Below are 17,917 nucleotides of genomic sequence, written 5' to 3'. Positions count from 1 at the left end.
GCGGCCCACGCGCCTTCCCGTCGCCGCCAACGCCATATCGTGCATCTGCAGGCAGGCGGCAGAATCGCTCACCGCCCGCGCAACAGCTGTTCACCCCCAGCCTGCCTGCTAGCTTCAGTTCCAATGAATTGAGAAAAAGTACACGAGCAAACCAACGTCGCCGTCCACGAACTCGTCGCTCTCTCACCGAAGCATCACAGCCCTCCCCGGAGATAAGGGATCGATGCGCGTCTAGCGCACCCATTTTTGCACCCATCCATCTCCTGGTATCGTCTGGGCGCGTCAAACGACTAGGACACCAAAGTCCAAGAGCAGACAAAGTCCACAATGCAACGATAGGGAATCGCGATCATGGCCGAATTGTCTACGTTAGAGACTCTCCAGGCTTTCCACCAGGAGCTGCTGGCCATTCAGGAGGGACGCTTGCCGGCGATCGACACCCTTGGCAACGATGCCCTCGTGATTCCATTCAAGACCGAGCTCGATCGAATATGGTCGCTACCTCCCAACAATGACCAGTCCAGGAAGGATGTCCAGAGTGGTTGGTTGAGCCCAGCTTAAGTTACAGGCGCTCTTGGCTAACATTGATGCAGGGAAGGTGACGGTCGACGAGGTCGAATATTCTATCAACGAGGACTTTAAACAGTCAGCACTTTCCTTATCCGACGAGCTCGGCATAGACGAAAAGCTTGCAGCGCAATGTCTTCTCGAAGCGCAGGCCGATCTGGCGACCCTCGGCAGGTCTCTGCTCGAGTGCGGCATGGTCCGCTTTCACCAACAGCGCAAATATGCACTTGATGCACTTCGAATTCTGATCGAGATGGACATGGACGAAGAACTGGATGACCTTGCGCCAAATATGAACAACGAAACAGTTAGAAGCTGGGTTGCAGAGACATTCAGCGCAAAGCCTGGTGCGAGTCGCACGACTCAGATGGTTCCCCGATGCATGACAGCTATGCAGTCGATCAAGGCGTGGATTCAAAAGCTGTCGGACAAAGTCAGTGCAGCTCAGATGTTGGGTCAGTCAGGTGGCGGCGGAATATCAGAAGAGCTGGAAACCGTTGGATTTGCCAGAATCAGTTTGATACAGCAGCATGAGCTCCTCGGCGTGCTCCTCTGCTGGTTCATTGAGAAACGGCAGGCGACCACCCAGGATCTGACTGACTTCATGGACGGTCTGCGCAAGGTGGACAAGTATGACAATACCCTGGTCCACAATATCCCTGCGGTCGGCGCATTCATGAAAGCCTTTGGCTCATTGGACGGCGGGCATGATCTTCTACAAGTTCGCCCACTCAGTGAGCGCCTGTTCCCAGTCACCGACGAGCCGCCTTGGGCACTGTCGTTCTTCCAAGCGGCAGTGCGTGCCTGGTGGCTTGCGGAACACAGCAGCTTTTACCTGGAAGACCCCCCAGAGGCAGCAATTCCGGCTGGGGCTGATTTAGACGCCGAAGATCGGCAGAGAGCGAAGCAGTTTCTTGACTCCCTGAAAGAGGGTGCTTTTGACTTTCTATTGTCGGTTGCCGGCGACACCAGGTCTCCTGACTGGTACGATTCAGTGCGAGCCGGCATGCATCGCTGGTTACAGAGGAAGTCCCCGACTCTGAACGCTGAATTGGTGCAGTTCAGCGATTTCTTCCAAGAGGCATTGGTCTCCCAGCTCGAAGCGTTCATTGACAGCTTCATCACCAACCTGCCCGATGTTCTCCGCCGACTTCGCCTGGAAGAGGACGAGCAGCGGCAACTGAGCCAGGCTCATGAGCAAGATCTGGATTTGGAGAGGTTCTTGCTCATTATCGCATACGCCTACGATAAGCGCCCCCAAGCAGCTATCAACTTCTGGGACGATCCTGACAGCAACTTAAACGGATTTTTGCAATGGGCTTCCCGCCGAGCTTCGACACCACTTGTGACGGCCTTCTGTGAAATGCTTTCCGCCGTGTCTGGTAATGAAGAGTGTGCCGAATATGCCCACAATTTCCTCTTGGAAGAGGGGCATCACTCTTCGGGGAAGATGAGGAGGTCACAATCATTATCCTGGGCGCAGATTTTCCGAGAGCTCAAGTTCTTCCTTGAAAAAGCGAAGAACAAGCCTGCCCCGGCACAGTCTGTACGCTTCCGTGCCAGCAAGGTTGTCCCTGATGTGTTGGAGACAGAGCCCGAGTCGGCGATGATGCTGGAGGCCTACCTTCGTCTCATGACCAGGCTTGCCACAGAGAACGAGACAGCCCGACTATTCTTGCTCCAAAACACGAATTTTAACCTCGTCGAGGCCGTTCTGGAGCTGACCAGCGCGCCTATACCCCCACGCCTGCGCGGCTGCGGCTTCACCGCGCTCAAGGCCCTACTTACTAGAAAGTCGACAGCTGAGGGCCACACGATGTGGCAGTGCCTCGACCAATGGGTGACGGGTGGTTACGCTACTGTTCTGACAGCCCACCATCGCCAACCCCAATCATCCCCTCAGAATTCTATGGAACGCTCATTCGACGAGATGAGCCATGGTTTCGAAGACCCAGAATCATTGACACAGCTACTCCTTGCCTTGGTGCGCCCAGCCGTCGACAGCAGTCCCCTCAATGATGGTTTGCCCTTCCCAGAGAACCTGGGATCCGCATACCGCGCATCAGGTATCGATGTGTACGTCGACTTTGTTGTGGGGATGATCTTCGCGGCCAAGTCAAGCGAGCTGCAAGATATTCACCAGATCCGTGTCTTGCGACTCTGCTGCCTCGATTTCATTATGGCATGCCTGGATACCTTCAATGAGGACTTAATCATCACAGCGAACAGAACCAATATGGCTGTCGACAACATCATTGCCACGGCTGATTTGGCGACTTATGTTCGCTTGCATCCCTTCACACGTGTGATGGAGTGGATGTACAACGAGCGGGTCATAGCAGCTTTGTACAGCACCGTGCATCAAGAGCCAGTGGATGTTGCCAATGCGGCTCCTGACTCGCCCTTGATTCTGGGTATCCTTCGCGGCGTCGAGGTCATCAGCAAAGTTCTCGATCTACAGGCGACCTATCTCGATATCGTGAAGCCACTTATTCGCTCTGAGCCCAGGTCAAGACCACAAACGATTGCCAAATCAGCGTATCCCACATTCGAAGATGGCCTTGTGTCGAGGCTCGGCTTAGTGGTCGATATGGGCAATTATTGCGGTCTCGGTCACGCCAACTTGACACTCGCCTGTTTGAAGTTGATGGAGCGCATGTCATCCTCGTCAAAGATTACGTCGCTATGGTCTGGGTCAGTGAGACACAACCATCGCAATAAAGCTGTTGTCGCCATGGAAGCAAACGGGGAGCACGAATCCATAGCGCGTGCTTTCATTTCCGAGCTGATGCAACCGTTGGACCCGACACGCGAAGCTGAGTCTGCGAACTACGCCACAAAAGTCTATATCCTCGACTTCCTTTACCAATGTCTTCTGGACACAAGTGGACAGCCTACAATAGCCCATCTCTTGCTAGGGTTCAAGTGTGGCGTTGACTCCGTGTCCATCGAATCGAACAGTCTCTTTGAGGAGCGTGAGTCGCTCTTCCATGTTGTTCTGAGGCTACTACTCGATACGCCAACAACTGATCAGAACGGTGTGAGGCAGTGGCTTGTGGGCCTGAGGGTGCGCGCTTTGCGCATTCTCCAAGTCCTGTGGTCGTCACCGCTGTCCGCTTCGCTTGTCATCGAGGAGCTCAGATCCAATGAGCTTCTTTTCCATCTCCTGCTGCGCGAGACTGTCATTCACCCGCGTCTACTCTGGGAAGGCGAGGCTGCTGACAGTCCTTATTTCCTGGTCACCGAGGGTGCGACGTCGCTGTTGGATCTGCTGTCCTTGCGTGGCATGACTCTCGACTACATTGCGATGGAGCTCTGCATGATCTCACAGGGCAAGACGCCCAGCGTCAAAAGACGCATCTTTGAGGCACTAAACGGACAAATCATGGGTGATGAGAACGAACCGATAGCCGTGCCCTCCATCTTTGACTTGTTCGACTTTCACCTCCCCCCTAATGCATGGACAATACAGCCTCCCTCTTTGCGGATCTATCGGGACCTTGACCTCGGTATCTGCTCTGATCAGGGGCCTGACGGCACCGAAATATGGAACGTGGAGCGCGCACGCGAACTGATCCTCTTGAAACGCAGCGCGATGAAACACGCAGGCGTTGTGATTGCCGACTCGGAAGCCAAAATCTTGGCAGAAGAGGAGCAGGCCATCGAAGACAGCATGGTCATGACCAATCGGGAGGTGCAGCTCGCATCCCAAGGCCTTTCTGTCCTGGAAGCTTGGGCGAAGTTGTTGCTGGTGATGGCCGAATGCAACGACTTTGAAGGCGCCGCTCGAACCCAGTTCTTCTTGCAGGCCTTGCAGTCGATCCTACCTAGCTTCGAGGCCAATGCTACTGAACGACCAGCCGATGCCATCATTCTCGCCAAGCTGTCCAAGATCCTCTTGTCCAAGCTTTACGCCCCGAAACCCTCTGATGCACACGATACAACGACTCTGGCGGTGGGAAACCTCATTAACGACAAGGTTTACCAGATTTTCCAGATCTGCATCCAGGCCACTGGAAAATGGGTGGACAGCGCTGAGCTACGATCGGTCTACTATGAGAACTGCTACACGTACTTGACCGGCATGCCGGATGATGATGGCCTCGTCAAAAACCGAACCAAAGTCGTCAAGGCAATCAGGGTTTATGGGGAGAGGCTGCTCAACGTGATTTGCGACGATGCCTACAATGGCGAGCCTCGATGCCAAACAGCAGCCCTGATCCTCCTGGGGACATTGGTTCATATCGACCAGATTGAGGGCGACGCTTTTATTGTGGAAATGCTCAATAGGCTCAACTTTATCGGCGTCCTTGTCGACTCTCTTCAGAACATTATGCAGGAGTGGCACCAAGTCTTCACATCGGGGACTAAAGAGCAGGAGAACTTCCAGAACGCGCGTCTCGCACTCATCCAGCATCTCGCGCAAACACGGCCTGGCGCGAAACACATTCTCCACGCCAACCTGCTGCGTACGCTCGCGACGTCCCAAATCTTCACTGCCGATCCAGAGCTTCAAGTCGGAGGATCGACACCCCTCGAGGCACACTACGACCTGCTTGCAAAGACAGTGCGTATTATCGGCGCTGCCGTTGTGAGCCGCGGGTCGCATAATGTCGTGCAGGGCCGCAAGTTCCTAGTCGATCATCGCTCGCTCGTCACGCATGCGCTGAAGAGAAGTGCGGGCATCGGGATGGAGGACGTCACCGCGCGGTTGCAGGAGAAGGTGGAAGACCTAGCAGAGGCCCTTGTCATAATGATTGCTGCGACAGGATTTCTCGAGGTAAGCAATATCGCATGACGACGAACACACGCCAGTACTAACTCTCCGCAGTTCGAAGAGGAGACGGTGCAAGAGACGAGGAAGCAAAGCGATTTGCTGTTTCACTAGTCCAGGTCCCCGGCCTACATGCATATGAGGATCATGTATCTTGATAGAGTCGGCGTTGGAGACAAAAGAAAGGGTTTTTGATTTAGATTCGGCTTTGCACGGGCATTTGGATTTGCGAATGTATTCATTGTAAATGCAAGGCGACTAACGCTTGGGTCGCCGAATAGCCCTATCAACACCTGAAAACAAGATTGTGACGCTTGCTTGCAATGCATGTAGTATGATGAGTGTGCCCAAAACGCCGCCCATGCCCATTCCACGCCCAATTACTACTGCTCTTTTATGATGTATCCCCGGCCTTGCGCTTGCCTTTTCTTGACTTGGTCATCAGCTTTAGTTCGATGGGATAGAACCCTTTTGTCTTGCTGCTGTATTCGTCTCGCGGCTTGATGTCGATCTTGGCGCGGCACATTGGACAGCGGCCCTTTGTGGATTCGACGCAGAGCGAAGAGTGAAGACACTGTGCGCAGAAGATGTGGCCTGCGTTGATCAGCAACTATGGCAACAGATACAGTTCTAGCTTGAAACGTACCGCAGTGTGTGACTGTCATGTTCTCTACATTGTCGAGGCAGATGGCACATTGGAAGCTCGCGAGTTTCACATTAGGCGGCGACTTTGGCCTCCGTGCGGCTTGTTCGGGGGGGATGGCGGGATCGGTCAGGTCGATGGGCTCCTCGCTGAAGAGTGGTGATGGGCTCTTGAACGGATCGTCTTCGTCGTTGCCTATTCTCATCTTCTTGGCGGGCGGGCCGCTGTCACGAGACCCTACATGGAGCGCTCGTGCTGTGGTGGGAGGAGAGGAGGCGGGCATGGCAGTCGTGCTGCGCCGGCGAGTGGTGGCGGGCATGTTGTCGGCAAGAACCAGTGGCGAGATGGTAGCGTCCTCCGTAGAGATGTGCGGCTGGGAGAGCTGGTTCGTGGTCGTGAAGGATGGGTAGGTGGAGGGCGAGGAAAAAGTATTGTTGGCGAGGTCACTGAGTATGGCGTCACTGGTGAAGAGGTGATTCAAGGCGTCGGGCGACCAGCCAGATGAAGCGAGGGCTCTATCGATAGGATCGTCCCGTACAGGTAGACGCGGTAGCCAGATTTCGTCGTTGGGCCAGACGCGTGGTGGGTGAGGAGAGGCGTGACGTCGTGGCGAGGCGGCAGCGTCGGCGTTGGTGTTGGCGGCGTCGGAGGCACCACCAGGGTCGACTAATCCTGCGGGTTCGCCGGGCAAGGAGGTTCGTTGACTTTGACGTCTCGTGAGTGATGGAGAGTTGGTAGCATGGAGTCGAGGCGAGGAAGAACGCTGGTGATGATGGCCGATCGGTGGTTCGAGGGTTGTTCGGTGCGGCGGTCGTTTGTCGCGGGGGTTTGAGGGGACGCGGCTGAAGTCTCGAGGAGGGTTGGGTGGGACCAGACGTGATCGAGCAGCATGCGATGCGCCCGGTGAGGACTGGGTGCTGGACATCTGAGAGATTCGCCGGCGATTGTGAGCCGTGAAAATGCCAGACGGCGCAGCCTTTGGAGCGGTCCAGTGGGCTAAGTCACAGGTTCAGACGGAGGACGCAGGAGGCAAGAATCTGAGGTGCGTCCACCGTTGTTGTCCTGGTGGTGAGATGCGATTTAGTCAGGGCCCAGGCAGGAGGGAGACAGGGCGCACAGACAGGGATGGATCTGCAGAGGCGATGGCATCTGCACCAAGCACGGCCGATTGGGTCTTAGAGATTATGCTATACATACGGAGTACGTTGCTTCCAATTTCTGATCTTTTCAATGAAGCCACCTAAATGCTTTTTATACATCCGATGGTGGCCTTTCGGCCTGATACCAGCATACCTACATCACACTCCAGTTTGAGTTTGGACAGTTACCATGGGATCACCATCACTTGTGCTGGTGTCAAAAAGCCAAAAACCATGCTAAATCAAACATGGAATTGGCAATTACGCGACAAAAATTTGATGATATCACACAACGACAGCTAATATTTGCCATTTCAAACTAGGACACGCATGCGAATGTGTTGGCAATCTGATGTGTAGGGTAGTCATCACTAGTCGACCCCAATCTGCTGAGTCAGCTTTGAGTCACACTCTGATTGGCCCTGTCTGCTGCCCCACGTCCCCTATGCAATGCAGCCGCCGTCATTCATTTCATCCCTCGCGCAGCAGCGAAATCAACCAGATGACACACGAAGACCCCTAATCATTCCACTCGACACCACAGCCGAAGCGACGACACGGTTGCACACAGCCACGAGCTCGTGATGTAACAGCGCCGCGTGTGAATGATGTTCAGTGCCTCTGTTGGCCACCTCCGCCAAGGGACGACACCCGCGTTTGTTCGCATAGCTCGCCACCAAGCCTCTCGTCGCCATGCCTGGCGCGCGCACATTCGATGGCTCGCAGCCCTCACCGACGGCGTCGCGAAAGAGCAGAAAAGCCTAGCCCTCCCGTCCCAGTCGCGATACAACGAGATCGGCGTCCAGCAGCTCAGCTCCCACGTGTACGATCAGATCTTCCCCGATGGAGGCAAGCCTGCTCCCAAAGAGCTGGTCGAATTGTCCAGAGACCACCTGCGACGTCACGACCTCCTCGGCAAAAACACTGACAACTCTGAACCGATCGCGTTCAACCTGCCGCCGCTGCAAGGGCGCACCCTCGACGAACACTTCTTCAAGCTTGGCAAGGATAGCGCGGAGCCATTCTTGCGATATGCAAAGGAGTTTGCGCGGTCCAACCCGCCGCCGAAACCGCGGAAATGGGTACGACGCAGCGGATGGACAAAGTACTACCCAGACGGCAAGACCGAAGCCGTCGATGCGCCTGACGAGAACATGCTGTGTTTCGATACCGAGGTGATGTGGAAGGAGAGTCCATTTGCCGTCATGGCATGCGCCTCGAGTCCCACAGCCTGGTATGCTTGGCTCTCGCCCTGGCTGCTGGGCGAGACGACAAACGAGAAGCAGTTGATTCCCATGGGAGACCCTACGAAAGACCGCATCATTGTTGGGCACAATGTTGGGTTCGACCGCGCCCGGATTTTGGAGGAATACGATATCAAGCAAACGAGGAATGCGTTCATGGACACCATGTCGTTACACGTCGCCGTCAATGGCATGTGTTCCCGGCAGCGACCGACTTGGATGCGACACAAGAAGAATCGTGAACTGCGAGAGCGTGTCGCCACGGAAACCGAGGATCACAGCCTTGCCGAGCTGCTGTCGAGCAAGAGCGCGCATGATGAGGAGGAACTCTGGGTAGAACGAAGCTCGGTCAATTCATTACGCGATGTCGCCAAGTTCCACCTCAATGTCTCGATCGACAAGGCCATTCGGGACGACTTTGGCGAGCTCGACAGAGGCGGTATTATGGGCAAGCTGGATGAATTGCTGGATTACTGCGCAGCCGATGTGGCTATCACCCACCGCGTCTACCAGATTGTCTTTCCCAACTTTCTGGAAGTTTGCCCGCATCCCGTCAGCTTTGCTGCACTCCGTCATCTGTCGTCTGTCATACTCCCGGTCAACAAGTCTTGGGATGCGTACCTTGCGAATGCGGAGGCGACCTATCACAAGTTGTCTGACGCTGTCCAAGAACGCCTCGTAGCCTTGACAGAAAAAGCGCTGGAGATTAAAGAGGATACGGACACCTGGCGGAATGATCCGTGGATGAAACAGCTGGACTGGTCTGGACAGGAGATCAAAATGGTCAAGGGCAAGAAGAAGAATGACCCTCCTCGACCGGCGGCTCGACAGAAGAAGCCAGGCATGCCGCAATGGTATAAGGATCTCTTCGCGAAGAATGACGCGCCGATCAACATCTCAGTGCGCACACGCATAGCACCTTTATTACTGCGTCTTTCTTGGGACGGACACCCGCTCACCTGGTCGGACGAGTATGGATGGACCTTTCGAGTGCCCAAGGCGGAAGCATCCAAGTACATTGGCAAACAAATGGTGCAGTGCACATTTGACGAAAAGGAGGCGGTGCTCAGGGACGACCGCGACCATGCGTACTTTAAGTTGCCGCACAAGGACGGACCGACGGCTCGATGTGCGAATCCGATGGCAAAGGCATATCTGACGTACTTTGAGAACGGGACACTATCGTCTGAGTACCCGTACGCCAAGGAAGCTCTCGAAATGAACGCCTCCTGCTCCTACTGGATTAGCGCTCGCGACCGCATCAGGTCACAGATGGTCGTCTACGAAGAGGATATCCCAGGTGCCATCAAGCGCAAGTCGAAGAAAGCGGTGGCCGCCAGCAAGGGGTACATTCTGCCGCAGATCATTCCAATGGGGACCATCACGCGCAGAGCCGTCGAGAACACGTGGCTGACAGCGAGCAATGCTAAGAAGAACCGCGTTGGGTCGGAGCTCAAGGCCATGGTCAAGGCTCCTGAGGGCTATACCTTTGTAGGTGCCGACGTTGACTCCGAAGAGCTGTGGATCGCCAGTCTCGTGGGCGACGCCACATTCAAGCTCCACGGCGGCAACGCTGTTGGCTTCATGACACTGGAGGGAACCAAGGCCGCGGGCACCGATCTGCATTCACGGACAGCCTCCATCCTCGGTATTACCAGGAACGATGCAAAGGTCTTCAACTACGGTCGTATCTACGGAGCCGGTCTCAAGTTCGCCGCAACACTCCTGCGCCAGTTCAATCCGTCCCTGTCAGAGAAGGAGACTATGACAGTCGCTTCGAAGCTCTATGCCAACACAAAAGGAACCAAGACGACTCGACGGACTCTGCACAAGCGTTCTTTCTGGCGCGGCGGTACGGAATCGTTTGTGTTCAACAAGCTGGAAGAGTTTGCGGAGCAGGAAAGACCACGCACGCCTGTCCTTGGCGCAGGGATTACTGAAGCTCTCATGGGACGGTTTGTCAACAAAGGCGGCTACTTGACGTCCCGCATCAACTGGGCCATCCAGTCGTCTGGCGTGGACTATCTGCACCTCTTGATCGTCGCGATGGACTACCTCATCCGGCAATTCAACCTGGACGCGCGCGTGGCGATCACTGTGCATGACGAGATCCGCTACCTCGTCAAAGAAGAAGACAAGTACCGTGCTGCCATGGCTCTCCAAGTGGCCAACGTCTGGACGCGCGCCATGTTTGCCCAACAGGTCGGGATCGACGACCTGCCACAGTCGTGTGCCTACTTTTCGGCCGTGGACTTTGACCACGTCTTGCGCAAGGAGGTGGACATGGACTGCGTGACGCCTAGCCACACCACCCCGATTCCTCACGGCGAGAGTCTCGACATTGTATCTCTGCTGCAGAAGGGGGACGAGGCACTTCTGGACCCCAAGGTCGTCCCCGATCCCAAATATGCTCCCAAACTCGATGGCATTGAATACACGCCACGCACACCGGTGATGCAGTCGATCCAGGAAGCCGCCGAGGAGAGCCCGTACTTCCTGCGGGCGCAGATCCTGAGCGAGGACGAAGAAGTCAAGAATCTCATCAAGGAGATGAAGAAGGCCGAGGCCGCATCCGGCGCCTCCGCAAAGACCGCGACGAAGAAGTCGCTGAAATCCGTCTTGCCCTACCACGCACACCCGCACCTGGTGCCCATGGAGGAGACCAAGAGCGTGACCGAGTTGATGAACAAGCAACGACTGCACGGGTACGACGCCAAGAAGCACTGGAACCAGTGGCAGCGACCTGCGACGAAGAGCTGGCGGCCTCATAACTCGAGGATGTGACACTGTCGCGACGACATTTTTTTTTTATCATGTATGTATTTGCACCTGTATTGTATGATTATGACCCTGTATATCTATCTACGGTGGCACGCGTGGACGGGGCGGGTTGAGCGCCAGGCGTTCGTATGGGGATACCAATGAGGGCTGGCGTATGAGGGCAATAATTAATTGATATTTTGGATCACTTGTATTTTCTCTTGCTGTCTGTCTGCCTTGGTCTTCCGGGGCAATGAGTGAGGCCAAATGCCACTCTCACGCGGTGCCACGAGTGCCGTACAGCCGCACCAGATCCGATGAGTCAACGGCAAGATTGCTCGCCGAACCGAATGCAAGCTTTCAGTTCACACGGTCATTGGCGACAAACAAACCCAGAAGGCTTGCCCAATTGGGCACGCCGTGCCTGTGCGGTTCGATGATCTCCATTTCGATTGCTCACCTGTCGATCCTACGCCGAGTGCATCACGGGCGCATATAGCAAGATACACCCCGGCTTCAAAAAGGCCATCTCCAGTCTCTTTCCACCACGTGGACAGACACGGCCTCGTAGGCGCAATCAAATACCATGGGATCCCACGGCTTCTTTCAGTACTGGAGGCTCAAGTTCATCGTGACATTCATACGCTTCCTCAGCAGCCGCGCCTCGCGCAAACACCTCACACCCTCACCATCATGCCACCGGCGCGCGATCCGCATCCCGTCGCGGGACCTCCACCGCTTCATCGACGCGTGGATCTACTACCCTCCCCGCCACGACCCTAATGCCCCCGCGCCTGTCGTGGTCAACTGGCACGGCAGCGGCTTTATTATAGACAATCTCGGCATGGACCATGCCTTCTGCGAGCGGATCGCGCGAGAGGGTCGCGTGGTCGTCTTGGACGCTGACTACCGCAAGGCGCCTGAGTATCCGTTCCCCCTCCCCATGGAGGATGCTGAGGACGTACTACGCTGGGTCGCGGACCAGTCTCGTCAATTCGACGTGAACCGTGTGGCCTTGTCGGGGTTCAGCGCGGGCGCCACCATGTGTCTGGGCGCCGTGTCCCAGATACGGCCCCGATTCCCGTCGCTGAACATCCGCGCCGTCTACGCCTTTTACCCCGGCACGGACTGGACCATCCCCGCCGAGGACAAGAAAGTCGACCGGCCCATTGCGCCGCTGCCGGTGCGTGGGCTGCAGCTATTCAGCGACGCGTACGTGCCGCGACAGGAGGATCGCGAGGATCCGCTGGCGTCGCCGCTGCGTGCCGATGCGAGTACGTTCCTGTCGACGAAGATTGTGCTGTTTCCCGCGTCGGGCGATGTCTTTTACCACGAGACTGTGGCTTTGGAGAAGAAGTTGAGGGAGGGGGGTTGTGATGTCGAGCTTGACGTGGCGGAGGATGCTGCGCATGGCTTTGACAAGCCACTCAAGCCCGAATTCTTCAACAAGAAGGAAAGGGATAGACTGTATGGACGGGTGGTGGAGAGTCTGCGAGGCATCATGTAGGATGAAAATGTCTTGGCTCTGGAAGTGCCAACCTCAAAAGCATCAATCAACCTGGTGCTTCCATACACTACTCTGTCTGACTGCCCGCTGAACTACGATTGCGCTTTGCTTGTCCTGTGGCTTCAGGAGACAAGACCTATTTCGTGCAACAAAAGCGAGTCGCACCGATGACCTGAGCGAGACCCGCGTGCGTTTGCCGTCAGCTGCATGTCCTCAGTTGGCGAATCCCATAACTCTAGCCGCAGACCCATGAGCATCTGGGTCTAGACTTATCCCAGCTTTCAGCTCGCCACGTGCAGAAGACTAGTAACGGGTTTTTGAAGGCCTGAAGGTCTGGACGTCGATATTTGGGGGATCTGCAGGGGTATAATCGATAGTCAGGACTCAGCGTTGTGATCGTGACCAGCCTGACAGGGGCCACATGAGGCTCGAGTCCTGTGCTCAATTGGCGGAGGAAACCTCCCTCCTACATGTAACTAACATGGAAGGGATGACTCTAGAGCAGATCCGGCAGCGCCTTTGCTGGCCTGTTCTTATGCCTGTTACAATTGTTACCTATTGTTAGCCCCGGCCACGCCAGATCACGACGACAAACGACCTGAATACCTCGCATCCGCCAGGCTATTGACGCCACGCATGTCGACCAGCTTCTTCCAGTGCCGTTCCATTCACACGAGACGGACAACACCGAAGCTGAAGTCGCCAGACTGCGAGAATCGATTGGTTTAGCGATCAACTATTGGGACTTTGAGAGCTGAGTCCTGACTTCAAAGTTCAAACCCATGCTAGGCGCCATCGCCATGCACGCTGCGATGGACCTGGTCTTGGCCTTGACAGACAGTCGGCCACGATGTCGGAGAAAGCGTATATAACCAGAGAAGGACTTCGCATCTTGCTCTGGCTCTTGTCCTTGCTTTGGCACCGGCAACATGAAGCACTTTTTGTCCACCCTCCCCCTGGCTCTGAGCCTCGTCGCCTCTGTCGAGGCCCTGCCCCAGGCGGCGCCTCAGTGCTCACACAATAACTGCCTGCGCGCCGTAAGTCCTCCGACATGTGATTGTAGATTGACCTCTTCTCGCTCTATAACTTGATTCATGGCTCCAGCTCACACCATGACCCCAGGTTATCGCAGGCTCGTTTCCGAACCGCCCTACCCAGGCCGACTGTTCGTCGTTCCTCCGCAAGACTGTCACACCCGCCGCATAGTACGCTGTCACCCTCAATCGCTATTCCCAAAGCGCCCACCTACTGTGCTGACATAAATGCTAGCACCGAGACGCTCTGGGAGACGGTCACTCCCGTCACTGAAACCGCCACAAGCTACAGCACCCAAGTCGCTACCGAGCTGGAGACGGTCACCGTCTTGGAGACTATCGATGTCACGACCCAGACCGTCACCGCCACGGTCACCGCGGACCCTGCCATCGTCAGGCGCGACAATGGAATCGACCAGCAGGAGAAACGCCAGGTGACCGTCCAACCGTCGGTCATGCCCACCTACGCCACCGCCTGCCGCAGCGTTGAGGCCTACTCGTCGGCCTGTTCTTGCATCGGCATCAGCCCGACCACCGTCACCGAGGCGACCCCGACCGTCACGGTCACTTCCACCTCGACAGTCACCGCCTCAACCACCATCGGCCTGGTCGAGACTGTGACGACCACGGGAACTGTGGCCGTCACTGACACCGAGTCCCGCATCGTAACCACCACCACTACCAAGACTGTGGTGGCCCCTCCTCCTTGGGAGACCTTTGTACGTTGATCATGACCAGTGGCGCGCCAGAACTCGAAGCTGACAGCACTTTCTTCCAGGTCGTCCGTGCCGTCGGTGGCCGCGTCAATGGACAATACGTCTACTCCTGGCAGTACGACTCGACCAGGAATTCTTTCCTCCGTAAGTCCAGTCCCTCTACATAAACGGTCGCATGACCAGCTCTATCCAGTAACGCGTACTGACCCGTCTACCAACCTACAGAAGCCTTTACCAGCCGCGCGGGTGCTACGCAGTACCACATGAGCTCTCCAGACAACAACGCCCTGATGACGGAACAGAACGCCCAGTTCGGCGCGCTGGACGTCTCAAGGGCTCAAGGGGCGTTCGGTGCCACCTGGATGGCCGACGCTGCTATTCGTCAACGGGATTCCCTCGTGACAATGGGCTGCCATATCTCTGAGGATGACTGGGAGCTCAAGTGTGCCTATGACACAAACCAGGATTCCTGGTACGCCTGTCCGGTGAATGGGAGGATTGTCGCGCAGATTGGTCCTCCAGGCTTTCCTACACCAAGTAGCTGGTCCTGCCTGCCAGTCAAGCTGTACGCTGAGCGCCCTTGATGCGTGGGTGCGAGATGATTCCCACAGCCGGTTTGTCTGTGTATGGCTTGACAACAGGAGCAGGAGGTTGCCATATAGAATGCTAGTGAAATTCTGACAAGCGATATAATCATGTAAGACCGACACCAGAATGACCTCCATGAAGTCTGACAGCAAACCCAAGATGAGCTACTATATCAAGTCATGTTAAGGTTGGACGTTGACGGTGTACCGGGACCTCAATATATGCCAACTTCCTGGGCGTCTGTGTCTCGTTATCCTGCAATGAGTAAATGCCGGGGTCGATATATATGTCGCTAAAGCGATTCAGTCTCCAATATGGACATAGCCGTGTGTTATAGCTTATTGTGAGCCACCGTTTGATGATAGTGTAGTCATAGCTTCCAACTCCAGTCCGTTCTAATATAGGTATCCCCGCTGAACCCATTGATCAGGACAGATAGGTATGAATCATTCTGCGTCTTTATATCAAGCATATGAAACCTAAATAAACTAACCTAGGGCTTATATTCTTCTTATTTCCAGCTTCAACGGCGACAATATTCTCGGGCCGCCTGGACGTTGTTCATGGACAAGTGACAAATCAGCTTACTATTCTGGAGGCTCACTGTATGTGCCTGAGCGTTCATTGATGTGTCTCCTGGCCTGAACGCCCCCCGGATGTGGCGCCGCGGAGTGCAGCATGGTCATGTTGAGGTACCAGCGTCAACGTAATTCATGGAAAAGCGACCATAGTCCCCATCTCGGCTTCTGGATCTCCTCACTTCCTGTGTCCGTGTCCGTGTCCGTGTCCGTGTCCTCCTTCTCATGCCTACAAAATCGTCCTCTATAGGCATTATCCTCCATGTCGTTCAGCCGCTGCTTGAATGGCTCAAACAAGCCAACAGCTTCACCAACAGTCTTTGCGAGACCGGGGACCTCATCAACGGAGATGTAGAACGTACCGCCCAGCTCCTTGATCATTTCCGACTTGTCGTCCATGGTCAACGCGTATCGCATCTTGACGCGCCACAGGTCTGGTGGATGGGGGAGCCATGACTGGCAGGCCTTGTCTTCATACTGATGTCGTGGTGCGTCCTGCGTGAAATTGGCCACCCATGCGCCACCCGTTGTCGGGAACGCGACGTCGACTTTCGAAGGGAAATGATAATCATAGAAGATTCCAATATCGATTCTGTTTGAGTGCCTGAAGTACAGATCCCAGTTCGGCCACCACTGTGCGCCAAGCTGGACCATGCGCGTGGCAAGGTCATCGTCTTCGTCCGCCGACCGCGCCGTGTCGTGCGTGTTTGGCAGCTCCAGATGTTGAAGATCCACAGCAGACGGGGTTTTGAGCATCACGACGCCGCCCGTGGAGGGATATGCGACAAGGTATCTGTCGCCGCCGAATATGTTGGATCTCCTACAAGCGTTGGGAATCCTATGAAGGCCACCGTCCATCGGGCTCATGTAGTGAACGTTCTGGTTGTCGTCTTGCATCCAGCATAGTGGGACGTCCGAATGGATCTCAGCGAAGCATTTGTCGTCTACACATGGGCGGAAGTCTTGATCATATTCGTATGCGCCGGATAGTCTGCCGAGAAGAGCAAGCAACATGAGACCGCGGAGTGGCTTTGCTCGAGCATGATGGCCATTATGAAGTATTTTCGCCATCGGTAAGGGTTTAGGCAAAGACATTGAATCCGTTGGCGGACGTAGGTACTGGCTCTTCACATCATCATCAGCAGCAGCAGCCACTTTTCTTCTCTCTTTCTTACTTTGTTTTCCCCTATTGAGAGCTGCTTTTTCCGAGAGCTGAATGCGGCATGTCAATCCAACAGTTACCCCACGAGATGCTCGACGCGGTCATGGGCTAATTGGCCAGACTGCCGACCCAAGCTCAACCAGATAACGAGCGTCCAGGAGGATTCGAGACGTTGCGCAATGCCTACGGTGGGATATTAGATCACAAGGTGCCAACGGTATCAATGACCAATTGCACAACCACCACACAACACACATACGCACCCTCGTTATTATAGCCTCACCCAAAGAGCTACGCACGCTATAGAATTTAATTCTATAATAAATAAATTAATTTGCTATAATCTAGCGATAGCAGACTTCGTGATAATAATATTTATTTTTTATATAAAGCGTGTAGTAGTTATCACGGAGGCGCTAAAGTTCTTAAGTAAGATATATATTCGTATTTAATTAGTTATAAAGTGAGGCTATAAGTAAGGTTATAAATAGCTATAAATTTAATCACGACCGCCGCGCCCGGGCGGTTAGCCTAGCTTTACGCCGTGAACGGCGAGGTCGTACCTCTTTATTAACGCTACCCGCTATAGGCGCCCTTAGCCTCTTCCTAACTACCTTATAAGGTACCTTAGCGGGTGCCTTATCGGCTACTTTATCAGGTGCCTCAGCGGGTTCCTTATCGGCTGCTTTATCGGGTGCCTTAGCGAGTGCCTTATCGGCTGCTTCGTTAGGTGCCTCAAGGGTACGGTGGGATATTAGATCACAAGGTGCCAACGGTATTAATGACTAATTGCATAACCACCACATAACACATATACGCACCCTCGTTATTATAGCCTCACCTAAAGAGCTACGCACGCTATAGAATTTAATTCTATAATAAATAAATTAATTTACTATAATCTAGCGATAGTAAACTTCGTGATAATAGTATTTATTTTTTATATAAAGCGTGTAGTAGTTATCACGGAGGCGCTAAAGTTCTTAAGTAAGATATATATTCGTATTTAATTAGTTATAAAGTAAGGCTATAAGTAAGGTTATAAATAGCTATAAATTTAATCACGACCGCCGCGCCCGGGCGGTTAGCCTAGCTTCACGCCGTGAATAGCGAGGTCGTACCTCTTTATTAACGCTACCCGCTATAGGCGCCCTTAGCCTCTTCCTAACTACCTTATAAGGTGCCTTAGCGGGTGCCTTATCGGC

The 17,917-nt window shown here is 54.5% G+C and overlaps 6 protein-coding genes across 6 annotated transcripts; 4 read left to right on the top strand and 2 right to left on the bottom strand.

Moving 5' to 3' along the window:
- The first annotated feature begins 134 nt into the window (after nt 1-134).
- On the top strand, nt 135-5,559 carry F5Z01DRAFT_708162 (nucleoporin Nup186/Nup192/Nup205). The gene is made up of 3 exons (XM_046266460.1): nt 135-541; nt 594-5,347; nt 5,399-5,559. The coding sequence occupies exons 1-3, from the start codon at nt 352-354 to the stop codon at nt 5,453-5,455; spliced, it is 5,001 nt and encodes a 1,666-aa protein (XP_046117759.1). The 5' UTR covers nt 135-351; the 3' UTR covers nt 5,456-5,559.
- A 1-nt stretch (nt 5,560) lies between these two features.
- Nucleotides 5,561-7,225, bottom strand: F5Z01DRAFT_656802 (uncharacterized protein). The gene is made up of 3 exons (XM_046263604.1): nt 7,106-7,225; nt 5,988-7,046; nt 5,561-5,935 (listed from the first exon to the last, which is right to left on the bottom strand). The coding sequence occupies exons 2-3, from the start codon at nt 6,907-6,909 to the stop codon at nt 5,736-5,738; spliced, it is 1,122 nt and encodes a 373-aa protein (XP_046117758.1). The 5' UTR covers nt 6,910-7,046; nt 7,106-7,225; the 3' UTR covers nt 5,561-5,735.
- Nucleotides 7,226-7,575: 350 nt separating this feature from the next.
- F5Z01DRAFT_130942 (DNA polymerase family A-domain-containing protein) lies at nt 7,576-11,432 on the top strand. The gene has a single exon (XM_046257568.1). It carries the CDS (start codon nt 7,729-7,731, stop codon nt 11,149-11,151), a length of 3,423 nt encoding a protein of 1,140 aa, XP_046117757.1. The 5' UTR covers nt 7,576-7,728; the 3' UTR covers nt 11,152-11,432.
- F5Z01DRAFT_130972 (Alpha/Beta hydrolase protein) lies at nt 11,426-13,094 on the top strand. Its single transcript, XM_046257570.1, has one exon. It carries the CDS (start codon nt 11,714-11,716, stop codon nt 12,632-12,634), a length of 921 nt encoding a protein of 306 aa, XP_046117756.1. The 5' UTR covers nt 11,426-11,713; the 3' UTR covers nt 12,635-13,094.
- Nucleotide 13,095: 1 nt separating this feature from the next.
- F5Z01DRAFT_130944 (uncharacterized protein) lies at nt 13,096-15,344 on the top strand. Its single transcript, XM_046257569.1, has 5 exons — nt 13,096-13,671; nt 13,757-13,839; nt 13,904-14,387; nt 14,447-14,528; nt 14,610-15,344. The coding sequence occupies exons 1-5, from the start codon at nt 13,564-13,566 to the stop codon at nt 14,966-14,968; spliced, it is 1,116 nt and encodes a 371-aa protein (XP_046117755.1). The 5' UTR covers nt 13,096-13,563; the 3' UTR covers nt 14,969-15,344.
- F5Z01DRAFT_656798 (uncharacterized protein) lies at nt 15,293-16,926 on the bottom strand. Its single transcript, XM_046263603.1, has 2 exons — nt 16,726-16,926; nt 15,293-16,675 (listed from the first exon to the last, which is right to left on the bottom strand). Exon 2 carries the CDS (start codon nt 16,643-16,645, stop codon nt 15,674-15,676), a length of 972 nt encoding a protein of 323 aa, XP_046117754.1. The 5' UTR covers nt 16,646-16,675; nt 16,726-16,926; the 3' UTR covers nt 15,293-15,673.
- Between the last annotated feature and the right edge of the window lie 991 nt (nt 16,927-17,917).

The sequence above is a fragment of the Emericellopsis atlantica genome (genome assembly GCF_019669845.1).
Source record: "Emericellopsis atlantica unplaced genomic scaffold F5Z01scaffold_15, whole genome shotgun sequence".
Taxonomy (NCBI): domain Eukaryota; kingdom Fungi; phylum Ascomycota; class Sordariomycetes; order Hypocreales; family Bionectriaceae; genus Emericellopsis; species Emericellopsis atlantica.
This window is presented reverse-complemented; position numbering and strand designations above follow the sequence as displayed.

Bases quoted from the DNA above. Each gene is read 5' to 3' on its own strand.
- F5Z01DRAFT_708162 (XM_046266460.1), top strand. From the start codon at position 352: ATGGCCGAATTGTCTACGTTAGAGACTCTCCAGGCTTTCCACCAGGAG. The intron at 542-593 runs GTTGGTTGAGCC...ACATTGATGCAG, and splicing joins CAGGAAGGATGTCCAGAGTG to GGAAGGTGACGGTCGACGAG. The intron at 5,348-5,398 runs GTAAGCAATATC...AACTCTCCGCAG, and splicing joins CTGCGACAGGATTTCTCGAG to TTCGAAGAGGAGACGGTGCA.
- F5Z01DRAFT_656798 (XM_046263603.1), bottom strand. From the start codon at position 16,645: ATGTCTTTGCCTAAACCCTTACCGATGGCGAAAATACTTCATAATGGC.
- F5Z01DRAFT_130942 (XM_046257568.1), top strand. From the start codon at position 7,729: ATGATGTTCAGTGCCTCTGTTGGCCACCTCCGCCAAGGGACGACACCC.
- F5Z01DRAFT_130972 (XM_046257570.1), top strand. From the start codon at position 11,714: ATGGGATCCCACGGCTTCTTTCAGTACTGGAGGCTCAAGTTCATCGTG.
- F5Z01DRAFT_130944 (XM_046257569.1), top strand. From the start codon at position 13,564: ATGAAGCACTTTTTGTCCACCCTCCCCCTGGCTCTGAGCCTCGTCGCC. The intron at 13,672-13,756 runs GTAAGTCCTCCG...CCATGACCCCAG, and splicing joins ACAATAACTGCCTGCGCGCC to GTTATCGCAGGCTCGTTTCC. The intron at 13,840-13,903 runs GTACGCTGTCAC...CATAAATGCTAG, and splicing joins ACTGTCACACCCGCCGCATA to CACCGAGACGCTCTGGGAGA.
- F5Z01DRAFT_656802 (XM_046263604.1), bottom strand. From the start codon at position 6,909: ATGTCCAGCACCCAGTCCTCACCGGGCGCATCGCATGCTGCTCGATCA. The intron at 5,936-5,987 runs GTACGTTTCAAG...TGATCAACGCAG, and splicing joins CATGACAGTCACACACTGCG to GCCACATCTTCTGCGCACAG.